The 15,236-nt window shown below is 42.8% G+C and overlaps 1 protein-coding gene across 1 annotated transcript in view; it reads right to left on the reverse strand.

Moving 5' to 3' along the window:
- Positions 1-15,015, reverse strand: part of LOC146080117 (vomeronasal type-2 receptor 26-like) — a 32,751-nt gene extending 17,736 nt beyond the window's left edge. The window contains exon 1 of the mRNA XM_083187459.1: positions 14,892-15,015. Coding sequence (XP_083043585.1) covers positions 14,892-15,015 — 124 coding nt within the window. The remainder of the gene's footprint in view (positions 1-14,891) is intronic.
- Positions 15,016-15,236: the final 221 nt, after the last annotated feature.

The following is a 15,236-nucleotide window of genomic DNA, read 5'->3' on the forward strand; positions in this document are numbered from 1 at the left end:
CCATTCAAGATACAGTAACAAGGGGCGTGTCTGCAGGCTTTTGATAGAAGGTGACTGAATGGTCCCTGGAAAGACAAAAGGATCAACCCCTCCCCCTAGAGAGTTTTCTTGGAAAGTAAATGAGATAAGTTACAGTTAGTTGCTATTGGAACTTGGCCCAGATAAGATGCAGTGCAGCACTCCTGGAGAAGACAGATAAGATGGATACATGGCGTTAAGTAATGTATACTTGTAGGACTGATTGAATTGTGTACTAGGACCCACGGTTATGGAACATGGATTATGTTAGAAAGTTTAGGAGCAGTTAACTTCCAATCTTTGTTATCTTCGGATATTAACATGTGCTTAGGCCCAGAGTATGTTTACATACAGCTACACAAAGAAAGCTTGTGTCTGTGTTTGAGATATAATGTTTAACTAGGATCATTGAGATAAGGCATTGTAATAATATATCATACATAGATCTGATGGTTGAAACGTGCTGTGTTATAGCCTGTAATTATGAATCGTGAGTGGAGTATATGGGCAGTACGGATGGTGTAATGGTTAGCATTACTGCCTCACAGCAATGAGGTCATGGGTTCAATACCCACCATGGCCCTAACTGTGCGGAGTTTGTATATTCTCCCCGTACTTGCGTGGGTTTCCTCCGGGTACTCCGGTTTCCTCCCACAATCCAAAAATATACAGGTAGGTTAATTGGCTCCCAAAAAAAAAAAATAACCCTAGAATGTCTGTGTGTGCATGTACATGTGGTAGGGAATATAGATTGTAAGCTCCACTGGGGCAGGGACTGATGTGAATGGTCAAATATTCTCTGTAAAGCGCTGCGGAATCTGTGTGCGCTATATAAGAAACTGCTAATAATAATAATAATAATATGTGGATCAGCAGGATCTTGGTGTGATGTGTTGACCCTGGACATAAGGAGGTTTACTGTGTTGGAAGTGTGGTGTTTTGATCTGTTAAGAGAGGATATGTTTGGCTTGTTAGATTGAGATACTATCCTGTATCATACCAGAGGGTTAGGCAGAATGAGGCCTGGAATATCAATTGTAAACATGTGCTCATGCTTCGGCCCACAGTATAACCTTTGTGTAGATAGACGGTTAACATTGATATTTAAACTAGCCCATGTGTGTCCTAGTGTGGTTGTAGAAGAGTTTTATAGTATATTGTCTGGCTAGAGTATCTAGATAATCGGATGTAAAGGTCTGTAAGAAACATGTGCTGTGAGAGTAGTCCACTATTGTATGGATGGATTCTTTGTATTCACATGTGTGTTGCTAAAAGGGACGCATGTAGTTGAAAACCTGTGTTAGGCTATGCGTGAGTACGAATGGATTCCAGCATTTGTGTTTAATGGATTGTGTGTTTATGTCCTAGAATGGATTAGCTCTGAACTGTTTCCACCTAAGTGTGTGAAAGCTTTGTGTAATATCCAGTGAGAATATCTAGATAAACTGGCGGATAAAACCTATATGAATGTAATATCAATGCCATGTGATGTGATTTTGGTATAGCAAGGCTTGGATTGTATAGTGCCATTTGGGTGCACTATTTAGCGAGTATATGGTTGCTTAATAATATTCAAATTGTGTATGCTGCAGGTTTAGTGTGTTTGCTGAAGGTGCAAGTTATATTCCGGATGGTGAGTGTTGCTTGATGCAGGTTTGTGTTCATCATTGTCTACCATAAGATGGCCGACCCCATGCGGCATACCAACATGTGATCTGGCCACAAGATGGCCGACAATCAGGTTCTTTCATGCTGCTGTATAGCCACGCCTCCCGCACTGTATTCACAAACACATATATAACACTGAGGTTAACTGTATTTAAGGATGCTGGTGTAATAATCGTATTAATTATAATATCTGTATTGTCATATTGTGCAATCCGTGATACAGTTTCATCCGCTTGCATTCATAAATAATATTCATTGATTATATTTCTGGACATTCGCTTATTGATCGCGTGCGACATGAATAAATTAAGTATACTTTGCATATATAAATAAATGGATTTTCATAGGTCACAGGAGAGTAGGAGTAATATTCCTCCTTACTGCAGTGACACAGAATGAGCAGTCCCTTATGCAGCTTCCAATATAGGACAGCATGTTCCAGTTACACTCTCCTCCGGTCACAGGAGAGTAGGAGTAATATTTCTCCTTACTTCAGGGACACAGAATGAGCAGTCCCTTATGCAGCTTCCAATATAGGACAGCTTGTTCTGGTTACACTCTCCTCCGATCACAGGAGAGTAGGAGTAATATTCCTCCTTACTGCAGTGACACAGAATGAGCAGTCCCTTATGCAGCTTCCAATATAGGACAGCTTGTTCCGGTTACACTCAACTCCGGTCACAGGAGAGTAGGAGTAATATTCCTTCTTACTGCATCGACACAGAATGAGCAGTCCCTTATGCAGCTTCCAGTACAGGACAGCATGTTCCGGTTACACTCTCCTCCGTTCACAGGAAAGTAGGAGTAATATTCCTTCTTACTGCAGGGACACAGAATGAGCAGTCCCTTATGCAGCTTCTAATATAGGACAGCATGTTCCGGTTACACTCTCCTCCGGTCACAGGAGAGTAGGAGTAATATTCCTCCTTACTGCAGTGACACAGAATGAGCAGTCCCTTATGCAGCTTCCAATATAGGACAGCTTGTTCCGGTTACACTCTCCTCCGGTCACAGGAGAGTAGGAGTAATATTCCTTCTTACTGCAGGGACACAGAATGAGCAGTCCATTATGCAGCTTCTAATATAGGACAGCATGTTCCGGTTACACTCTCCTCCGGTCACAGGAGAGTAGGAGTAATATTCCTCCTTACTTCAGGGACATAGAATGAGCAGTCCCTTATGCAGCTTCCAATATAGGACAGCTTGTTCCGGTTACAATCTCCTCTGGTCACAGGAGAGTAGGAGTAATATTCCTCCTAACCACAGGGAACAGAATGGGCAGTGCCTTATGCAGCTTCCAATATAGGACAGCATGTTCCGGTTACACTCTCTTCCGGTCACAGGAGAGTAGGAGTAATATTCCTCCTTACTTCAGGGACATAGAATGAGCAGTCCCTTATGCAGCTTCCAATATAGGACAGCATGTTCCGGTTACAATCTCCTAAAGTCACAGGAGAGTAGGAGTAATATTCCTCCTTACTGCAGGGACACAGAATGAGCAGTCCCTTATGCAGCTTCCAATATAGGACATCATGTTCCGGTTACATTCTCCTCCGGTCACAGGAGAGTAGGAGTAATATTCCTCCTTATCACAGGGACACAGAATGAGCAGTGCCTTATGCAGCTTCCAATATAGGACAGCATGTTCCGGTTACATTCTCCTCCAGTCACAGGAGAGTACTGTAGGAGCAATATTCCTACTTACTGCAGGGACACAGAATGAGCAGTCCCTTATGCAGCTTCCAATATAGGACAGTATGTTCCGGTTACACTCGCCTTCGGTAACAGGAGAGTAGGAGTAATATTCCTTTCCTCCTTACTGCAAGGACACAGAATGAGCAGGTCCTTATGCAGCTTCCAATATAGGGCAGCTTGTTCCGGTTACACTCTCCTCCGGTCAAAGGAGAGTAGGAGCAATATTCCTCCTTACTGCAGGGACACAGAATGAGAAGTCCCTTATGCAGCTTCCAATATAGGACAGTATGTTCCGGTTACACTCTCCTTCGGTCACAGGAGAGTAGGAGTAATATTCCTCCTTACTGCAAGGACACAGAATGAACAGGTCCTTATGCAGCTTCCAATATAGGACAGCTTGTTCCGGTTGCAATCTCCTCCGGTCACAGGAGAGTAGGAGTAATATTCCTCCTTACCGCAAGGACACAGAATGAGTAGTCCCTTATGTAGCTTCCAATATAGGACAGCATGTTCTGGTTACATTCTCCTCCGGTCACAGAAGAGTAGGAGCAATATTCCTCCTTACCACAGGAACACAGAATGAGCAGTCCCTTATGCAGCTTCCAATATAGGACAGCATGTTCCGGTTACACTCTCCTCCGGTCACAGGAGAGTAGGAGTAATATTCCTCCTTACCACAGGGACACAGAATGAGCAGTCCCTTATGCAGCATCCATTATAGAACAGCATGTTCCGTTAACATTCTCCTCCGGTCACAGGAGAGTAGGAGTAATATTCCTCCTTACTGCAGGCAGAGCCGGCCCTAGCCTAAATGACATCCTAGGCAAGATTTTGGCTGGTGCCCCTTAGCACCGCCACTAGTTCTGCCTCTGACCCTGCTACCCTTTCCCAGCACCATCAACCCTCATCATAGCAGTCATCATTTTGGTGCTCCTACCTGCAATATTTTAAATAGAAACAGTGCACACATTCTGTGCACAGCCCAAAAAGGGGTGTGTTCTTGCTGGGAAGGGGAATGGCCTCACTCACACACAGAATATAGGCATGCTGCATATCATTTTAATCAGCAGAAGCTGCTGATGCCCCTAGGCATTCCAAATGCCCTAGGCAATTGCCTAGTTTGCCTATGCCTAAGGCCGGCCCTGACTGCAGGGACACAGAATGAGCATTCCCTTATGCAGCTTCCAATATAGGACAGCATGTTCCGGTTACACTCTCCTCCAGTCACAGGAGAGTAGGAGTAATATTCCTCCTTACTGCAAGGACACAGAATGAGCAGTCCCTTATGCAGCTTCCAATATAGGACAGCATGTTCCAATTACATTCTCCTCTGGTCACAGGAGAGTAGGAGTAATATTCCTCCTTACTGCAGGGACACAGAATGAGCAGTCCCTTATGCAGCTTCCAATATATGACAGCATGTGCCGGTTACACTCTCCTCCGGTCACAGGAGAGTAGGAGTAATATTCTCCTAGCCACAGGGACACAGAATGAGCAGTCCCTTATGCAGCTTCCAATATAGGACAGCATGTTCCGGTTACACTCTCCTCCGGTCACAGGAGAGAAGGAGTAATATTCCTCCTTACTGCAAGGACACAGAATGAGCAGTCCCTTATGCAGCTTCCAATATAGGACAGCATGTTCCGGTTACACTCTCCTCCGATCACAGGAGAGTAGGAGTAATATTCATCCTTACCAAAGGGACACAGAATGAGCAGTCCCTTATGCAGCTTCCAATATAGGACAGCATGTTCCGGTTACACTCTCCTCCAGTCACAGGAGAGAAGGAGTAATATTCCTCCTTACTGCAAGGACACAGAATGAGCAGTCCCTTATGCAGCTTCCAATATAGGACAGCATGTTCCGGTTACACTCTCCTCCGGTCCCAGGAGAGTAGGAGTAATATTCCTCCTCACTGCAGGGACACAGAATGAGCAGTCCCTTATGCAGCTTCCAATATAGGACAGCATGTTCCGGTTACACTCTCCTCCAGTCACAGGAGAGTAGGAGTAATATTCCTCCTTACTGCAGGGACACAGAATGAGCAGTCCCTTATGCAGCTTCCAATATAGGACAGCATGTTCCGGTAACACTCTCCTCTGGTCACAGGAGAGTAGGAGTAATATTCCTCCTTACCGCAGGGACACAGAATGAGCAGTCCCTTATGCAGCTTTCAATATAGGACAGCATGTTCCGGTTACACTCTCCTCCGGTCACAGGAGAGTAGGCGTAATATTCCTTTTTACCACAGGGACACAGAATAAGCAGTCCCTTATGAAGCTTCCAATATAGGACAGCATGTTCCGGATACACTCTCCTCCGGTCACAGGAGAGTAGGCGTAATATTCCTTTTTACCACAGGGACACAGAATGAGCAGTCCCTTATGCAGCTTCCAATATAGGACAGCATGTTCCGGATACACTCTCCTCCGGACACAGGAGAGTAGGAGTAATATTCCTCCTTACTGCAGGGACACAGAATGAGCAGTCCCTTATGCAGCTTCCAATATATAACAGCATGTGCCGGTTACACTCTCCTCCGGTCACAGGAGAGTAGGAGTAATATTCTCCTAGCCACAGGGACACAGAATGAGCAGTCCCTTATGCAGCTTCCAATATAGGACAGCATGTTCTGGTTATACTCTCCTCCGGTCACAGGAGAGAAGGAGTAATATTCCTCCTTACTGCAAGGACACAGAATGAGCAGTCCCTTATGCAGCTTCCAATATAGAAGAGCATGTTCCAGTTACACTCTCCTCCGATCACAGGAGAGTAGGAGTAATATTCATCCTTACCAAAGGGACACAGAATGAGCAGTCCCTTATGCAGCTTCCAATATAGGACAGCATGTTCCGGTTACACTCTCCTCCAGTCACAGGAGAGAAGGAGTAATATTCCTCCTTACTGCAAGGACACAGAATGAGCAGTCCCTTATGCAGCTTCCAATATAGGACAGCATGTTCCGGTTACACTCTCCTCCGGTCCCAGGAGAGTAGGAGTTATATTCCACCTTACTGCAGGGACACAGAATGAGCAGTCCCTTATGCAGCTTCCAATATAGGACAGCATGTTCCGGTTACACTCTCCTCCAGTCACAGGAGAGTAGGAGTAATATTCCTTTTTACCACAGGGACACAGAATAAGCAGTCCCTTATCACACAATCACACAATCTGCTATCACTGGAGATGTGTGTTTTTAGCACCTGCCTATCCAGATGTGTCCACATACATCTTGGTTTTACTGCACCATGTATGGCACATGAAGAACTTTGATTTATGTTATTTTTGTGTATTATATTCGGTACTTGTGGAGTATCACGGCTCCCACGACCTGCATCGTATGCAGATCGTATGCTAAAAATCGCATCGCATCGCATCGCATGTGGCATACGATGGCATACGATGCGAAGCGATGTTTTACCGATTTTTGACTATTTTTGCTCAAAAATCGTATGCCATCGCATAACATCGTTTGCCATATGTAGTGGCATACGATGTCATACGATGCGATACGATGTTTTACCGATTTTTGAGCAAAAATGGTCAAAAATCGGTAAAACATCGAATGACATCGTATGCCATATGTAGTGGCATACGATGTTATACGATGCGATACGATGTTTTACCGATTTTTGAGCATTTTAGCTCAAAAATCGTATGCGATCGCATCGGATGCCATGCGATGCGATGGCACCCGATTTTGGACTGAAATACATCAGAATGCATTGAAATGTGTATTAAAGTAGTGAAATGCCCCCAAATGCCATTTTTCATAGTGCACCACCCCCACTATCAACGTCAACCCGAAGCGTGGCGAGCGCAGCGAGCCCGCGAGGGGCGGCGGTACGCGTCCTACGACCTTTTCATACCCCCACTATCCACGTCGGCGTGGAGTTGAGAATAGAACAGTGTGGCGAGCGCAGCAAGCCACCGAGCCTGAAGCGTGGCGAGCGCAGCGAGCCCCGCGAGGGGACGCGGATACCTTCACAACTATACGCGTCTCCTCGCGGGCTTTACAGGTATCCGCGTGCGCTCGCCACGCTTCGGGCTCGGTGGCTCGCTGCGCTCTCCACACTATTCTATTCTCAACTCCACGCCGACGTGGATAGTGGGGGTATGAAAAGGTCGTAGGACGCATACCGCCGCCCCTCGCGGGCTCGCTGCGCTCGCCACGCTTCGGGTTGACGTTGATAGTGGGAGTGGTGCACTATGAAAAATGGCATTTGGGGGCATTTCACTACTTTAATACACATTTCAATGCATTCTGATGCATTTCAGTGCAAAATCGGGTGCCATCGCATCGCATCGGATGCCATCGTATGGCATACGATGCAATCGCATACGATTTTTGAGCTAAAATGCTCAAAAATCGGTAAAACATCGTATCGCATCGATGGCATACGATGCCATGCGATGTTTTACCGATTTTTTACCATTTTTGTTTAAAAATCGGTAAAACATCGTATCGCATCGTATGACATCGTATGCCACTACATATGGCATACGATGTTATGCGATGTTTTACCGATTTTTGACCGGTTTTGCTCAAAAATCGGTAAAACATTGTATCGCATCGTATGACATCGTATGCCACTACATATGGCATACGATGCCATGCGATGGCATACGATTTTTGAGCAAAAATGCTCAAAAATCGGTAAAACATCGCATCGCATCGTATGCCATCGTATGCCACTACATATGGCATACGATGCCATACGATGGGAGCCGTGATACTCCACAAGTACCTTATATTCATTTAAATATATGTCTACTGTACTATGTACTATGTACTATGAATCATAGCCACAGTTACTAACATACATATACTGTAGTGATTATATAGCAATCATATCCTCAGTTACTAACATGTGTCTACTGTAGTGATCATATAGCAATCATAGCCTCAGTTACTAACATACATGTACTGTAGTGATCATATAACAATAACAGCCTCAGTTACTATCATGTGTCTACTGTAGTGATCATATAGCAATCATAGCCTCAGTTACTAACACATATCTACTGTAGTGAGCATATAGCAAACATAGCCTCAGTTACTAACACATATCTACTGTAGTGAGCATATAGCAAACATAGCCTCAGTTACTAACATATATCTACTGTAGTGATCATATAACAATAACAGCCTCAGTTACTAACATGTGTCTACTGTAGTGATCATATAGCAATCATAGCCTCAGTTACTAACACATATCTACTGCAGTGAGCATATAGCAAACATAGCCTCAGTTACTAACACATATCTACTGTAGTGAGCATATAGCAAACATAGCCTCAGTTACTAACATATGTCTACTGTAGTGAGCATATAGCAATCATAGCCTCAGTTACTAACAAATATCTACTGTAGTGATCATATAACAATAACAGCCTCAGTTACTAACATGTGTCTACTGTAGTGATCATATAGCAATCATAGCCTCAATTACTAACACATATCTACTGTAGTGAGCATATAGCAAACATAGCCTCAGTTACTAACACATATCTACTGTAGTGAGCATATAGCAAACATAGCCTCAGTTACTAACATATGTCTACTGTAGTGAGCATATAGCAATCATAGCATCAGTTACTAACATGTGTATACTTTAGTGATCATATAACAATCACAGCCTCAGTTACTAACATGTGTTTACTGTAGTGAGCATATAGCAATCATAGCCTCAGTCACTAACATACATCTACTGTAGTGAGCATATAGCAATCATAGCCTCATTTACTAACATATACAGTATCTACTCTAGTGACCATATAGCAATCATAGCCTCAGTTATTAACATATGTCTACTGTAGTGAGCATATAGCAATCATAGCCTCAATTACTAACATACAGTACGTCTACTGTAGTGATTATATAGCAATCATAGCCTCAGTTACTAACATGTGGCTACTGTAGTGATCATATAGCAATCATAGCCTCAGTTACTAACACATATCTACTGTAGTGAGCATATATAACAAACATAGCCTCAGTTACTAACACATATCTACTGTAGTGAGCATATAGCAAACATAGCCTCAGTTACTAACATATATCTACTGTAGTGATAATATAACAATAACAGCCTCAGTTACTAACATGTGTCTACTGTAGTGATCATATAGCAATCATAGCCTCAGTTACTAACACATATCTACTGTAGTGAGCATATAGCAAACATAGCCTCAGTTACTAACACATATCTACTGTAGTGAGCATATAGCAAACATAGCCTCAGTTACTAACATATATCTACTGTAGTGATCATATAACAATAACAGCCTCAGTTACTAACATGTGTCTACTGTAGTGATCATATAGCAATCATAGCCTCAATTACTAACACATATCTACTGTAGTGAGCATATAGCAAACATAGCCTCAGTTACTAACACATATCTACTGTAGTGAGCATATAGCAAGCATAGCCTCAGTTACTAACATATGTCTACTGTAGTGAGCATATAGCAATCATAGCATCAGTTACTAACATGTGTATACTTTAGTGATCATATAACAATCACAGGTTCAGTTACTAACATGTGTTTACTGTAGTGGGCATAAAGCAATCATAGCCTCAGTTACTAACATACATCTACTGTAGTGAGCATATAGCAATCATAGCCTCATTTACTAACATATACAGTATCTACTCTAGTGAGCATATAGCAATCATAGCCTCAGTTATTAACATATGTCTACTGTTTGAGCATATAGCAATCATAGCCTCAATTACTAACATACAGTACGTCTACTGTAGTGATTATATAGCAATCATAGCCTCAGTTACTAACATGTGGCTACTGTAGTGAGCATATAGCAAACATAGCCTCAGTTACTAACACATATCTACTGTAGTGAGCATATAGCAAACATAGCCTCAGTTTCTAACATATGTCTACTGTAGTGAGCATATAGCAATCATAGCCTCAGTTACTAACATATATCTACTGTAGTGATCATATAACAATAACAGCCTCAGTTACTAACATGTGTCTACTGTAGTGATCATATAGCAATCATAGCCTCAATTACTAACACATATCTACTGTAGTGAGCATATAGCAAACATAGCCTCAGTTACTAACACATATCTACTGTAGTGAGCATATAGCAAACATAGCCTCAGTTACTAACATATGTCTACTGTAGTGAGCATATAGCAATCATAGCATCAGTTACTAACATGTGTATACTTTAGTGATCATATAACAATCACAGCCTCAGTTACTAACATGTGTTTACTGTAGTGGGCATATAGCAATCATAGCCTCAGTTACTAACATACATCTACTGTAGTGAGCATATAGCAAGCATAGCCTCATTTACTTACATATACAGTATCTACTCTAGTGAGCATATAGCAATCATAGCCTCAGTTATTAACCTATGTCTACTGTAGTGAGCATATAGCAATCATAGTCTCAATTACTAACATACAGTACGTCTACTGTAGTGATTATATAGCAATCATAGCCTCAGTTACTAACATGTGGCTACTGTAGTGATCATAGGGCAATCATAGCCTTAGTTACTAACATGTGTCTACCGTAGTGAGCATATAGCAATCATAGCCTTAGTTACTAACATACATCTACTGTAGTGAGCATATAGCAATGATAGCCTCAATTACTAACATACCGTACATCTACTGTAGTGAGCATATAGCAATCATAGCCTCATTTACTAATATATATCTACTGTAGTGAGCATATAGCAATCATAGCCTCAGTTACTATCATACAGATGGAGCAGCTCTCATCCTGGCAGGGGATGGCGCTGGCGTCGCCAGCCGCCATCCCCCGCCAGCGCCATGGCGACGGCGAGAAGGGGACGCGCGCGCATGAGAGGCGCGCGCGTCCCCTTCCGACGGCGCTTTCATCCGTTCCCCCGGGTCCCCTCCGGCTTGCCAGCGGTAACCCGGGGTCACCGCCGCCTGCACGCACCCCCCTTTAACCCCCCCCTAACCCCCCCCCTAACCCTGTCCGTCTCCCTGAGGCGGAGACGGACAGGGTTTCCGTCGCGCTGGCGACGGAGACGTGCGTGCGCGTGAGACGCACGCGCGTCTTAGTATATTCGCTGGCGAGGCTGCTGGTGGGTCACCAGAGGGGACGTCCTGGCGACCCGCCAGCAAGGATGAGACCTACTCCATCTGTATGTATACTTTAGTGATCATATAACAATCACAGCCTCAGTTAGTAACATGTGTATACTGTAGTGGGCATATAGCAATCATAGCCTCATTTACTAACATATACAGTATCTACTCTAGTGAGCATATAGCATTCATAGCCTCAATTACTAACATACAGTACATCTACTGTAGTGATTATATAGCAATCATAGCCTCAGTTACTAACATGTGGCTACTGTAGTGATCATAGGGCAATCATAGCCTTAGTTACTAACATGTGTCTACCGTAGTGAGCATATAGCAATCATAGCCTTAGTTACTAACATACATCTACTGTAGTGAGCATATAGCAATCATAGCCTCAATTACTAACATACATCTACTGTAGTGATTATATAGCAACCATAGCCTCAGTTACTAACATGTGTGTACTTTAGTGATCATATAGCAATCATAGCCTCAGTTACTAACATACATGTACTGTAGTGATCATAAAGCAATCATAGCATCAGTTAATAACATGTGTCTACTGTAGTGATCATATAGCAATCATAGCCTCAATTACTAACATGTGTCTACTGTAGTGAGCATATAGAAATCATAGCATCAGTAACTAACATACAGTATATCTACTGTAGTGAGCATATAGCAATCATAGCCTCAATTACAGATGGAGCAGGCTTCTTCTTTGCTGGTGAATCTGCAGGACATCAGCGCTGGCGATCCATTAGCAGCCACGCTAACCATCTGACTGAGACGCGTGTGCGACTCACGCACACACGCGTCTCAATCTCCGTCGGCGGGGCGACGGGAACCCTGTCCGTCTCCGCTTCAGGGAGACGGACAGGGTTAGGGGAGTGCGGGCAGGTGACGGGGACTCTGGGTGACCGCCGACAAGGTGGCGGTGACCCGGTGGAAGCGCCATCGGAAGGGGACGAGCGCGCCTCTCGTGCACGCGCGTCCCCTTCTCGCTATAGATATGGCGCTGGTGGGGGATGGCAGCTGGCGTCGCCATCCCCTGCAAAGATGGGACCTGCCCCTTCTGTACTAAAATACATCTACTGTAGTGATCATATAGCAATCATAAGAAATACAAAAGATGGGATTTCCAAACTGTCTGGGGCGCAAAAGGTCCAGATGGTATTCGGGCCGTCAATGGTTTCAGTCTATTCCTCCACGGATGTGAGTTCTCTCCGTGTATGTTTTTTTGGAAAGGAAGCCAAAGAGAAACCACCGATTAGATGAAATTTCAAAAACGAAAAAAACAAATTCACCAATGGGGCAAAGTAGAAGAAGTTGCGGTCCAGCAACCGGAAGTGGGTGGTAATCTGGGTAAACTACGCCGCTCAGACTGACGGCTCCATAGATATGAACATCGGGTAACCCCAACTATACAGGCTTACAACAGGAGACAGCACGCTGGATGCACTCCTGATGGGGACACACACGATTTATGTATAAGCCTAATCTCTAGGTACCCGAAACGGTGTTTACTCGATGAAGAAAATAATTTGTCTGTGTAAAAATAACTTCTGTTTTATTGAAAAATTGGAGTGTACAATATGAATGTATAGTAATGCACTATATGTGTATACATTTTGTATATGGGAAATTGTTTAATAAGGAAACATGTATGAGATCATTTCTTGTTTATGGTTATTGGCTGCTCAGGGTATAAATAATACCAGCATGTCTTGATAAAGGTGTTTTTACACCGAAACGCGTCGGCGGCTAGTGTGTAGAGTAAGCAGCCATCACATTTTTTCCACCACCTTGCATTGGATGTATGTATTTTATTCCGTTTTTATTTTTTTTTTATGTTTGCATATTTTTTAATTGTTTTTCTATTGGACCACTGTGGGTCTTTTTGTACTGGCTTTTTTCCCTGTCATGTGGTGTCTGACCATCATGGGGATGGAGGACTTTTAAAAGTGTTTTTGTGCTGAAGAATAAACAGTTTTAAAAGGATATAGATTTTCTCATAGTTACTGGAAAAAGTACGATAAATTAGCGGTCCTTATTTTGGAAAAGAACATTGAGATACTTCTTTTTCTTTGTCTCACTTACTACGTACCGGTTGTATAATTGGATGAGGCCCTCTCAGTGAGATTAAACACACAGGCCCGGAAAGAAAACGCTACGGGAGTGTAGAGACTTACCAACCCGTAAGTCCGGTATGCCATTAACCTTTCCCAGTTATTGCTGCCTCGGGGTAAAGGAAACCCTTTGTTCACTTTTGTTTTTGGTGAAGGAATTCTCTATGATTGAATCGCACACAAAGAAACCGTTATACACATTATGAAAATTTTCCAAGAGTGAGTCTTGGTACGATCTGTACACACTTCTTTCATAGCTCTCCTGTAGAATACCCGTATATATATTTACACACGGACCAGGACGTGATTACACATTGTTTATGTTTTTTTCACTTTTTTATATATCTACACTTTGGAGAGGAAAAAAATCTTGATCATCACATTTACAAAAAAGAAGACACAAAGAACCTGTTACGGGCATATACCCAATCCACCTTTATCGTGAGTGGGGTACGCCCATCTTTTCATAATTTTATTGTGCTTTCAAGTTTGGTTTTACTACAAAAAGATACCGTTATATGTGTACCTCCCCCTGAGATCGGGTGAGTGAGGTGCGCCCACACATCTTAAAATTGTTTGTCTCACGATTGACTCACAAATATTTAAGAATAAATGGTTTTACACATTACTGTCCATTTCGTTTTTATGATTTATACACCACCTGGAGCAAGGGGAGAAGATAGAGAGAGAAGAACCTAGCGGGAAAAGTACACGCTACGTGCACATACAGTGCCACTCGCATCGTGAGTAGGGGTACGCTCACCCTAGCTTCTTCTACTTTGCCCCATTGGTGAATTAGTTTTTTTCGTTTTTGAAATTTCATCTAATCGGTGGTTTCTCTTTGGCTTCCTTTCCAAAAAAACATACACGGAGAGGAATAGACTGAAACCATTGACAGCCCGAATACCATCTGGACTTTTTGCGCCCCAGACAGTTTGGAAATTCCATCTTTTGTATTTCTTGTTATTGTTTGTGGTTGTTGGGTGACAACCAAGGGATAGTACGCACCAGGGGCAGCAGAGCGCCAAATAGGGGATTTATCCTATACCATTTTGCCTTGTATATAGCAATCATAGCCTCAGTTACTAACATATATCTCCTGTAGTGGGCATATAGAAATCATAGCCTTAGTTACTAACATGTGTCTCCTGTAGTGGGCATATAGCAATCATAGATTCAGTTACTAACATATGTCTATTGTAGTGGGAATATATCATCCATAGCCTCAGTTTCGCACATATGACGATTCTTCCTATGTACAACACATCAGTACCTGTAACATTGGACATTTCTCCCTCAGAACACGGGACACAGTCATAGCAGCAGACTTTGATTCTTCCATTAGAAGCTTTTCTGTACCCAGGAGGACATCTGTCATTGCACTGAGATTTTGGCATCTTGTGTAAGTAATGAAATGTAAAATATGAATCAAATTTTTATGCAAAATATTATCTTAATATTTTTAATAGATGTTATTTATAAATTATTACAACCATTAACTCAACATATTATTTATTATAAGTGTGATATTTCCCCTTTGTAACACTTGTTCCATTATGAGATATTGGTATCTGATGCTTGCATTACATACATCTGTGTATGTCCTTGTCTGTAGAAC

Source organism: Crinia signifera, chromosome 1 (assembly GCF_055691185.1).
Source record: "Crinia signifera chromosome 1, ASM5569118v1, whole genome shotgun sequence".
NCBI classification, from domain to species: Eukaryota; Metazoa; Chordata; class Amphibia; order Anura; family Myobatrachidae; genus Crinia; species Crinia signifera.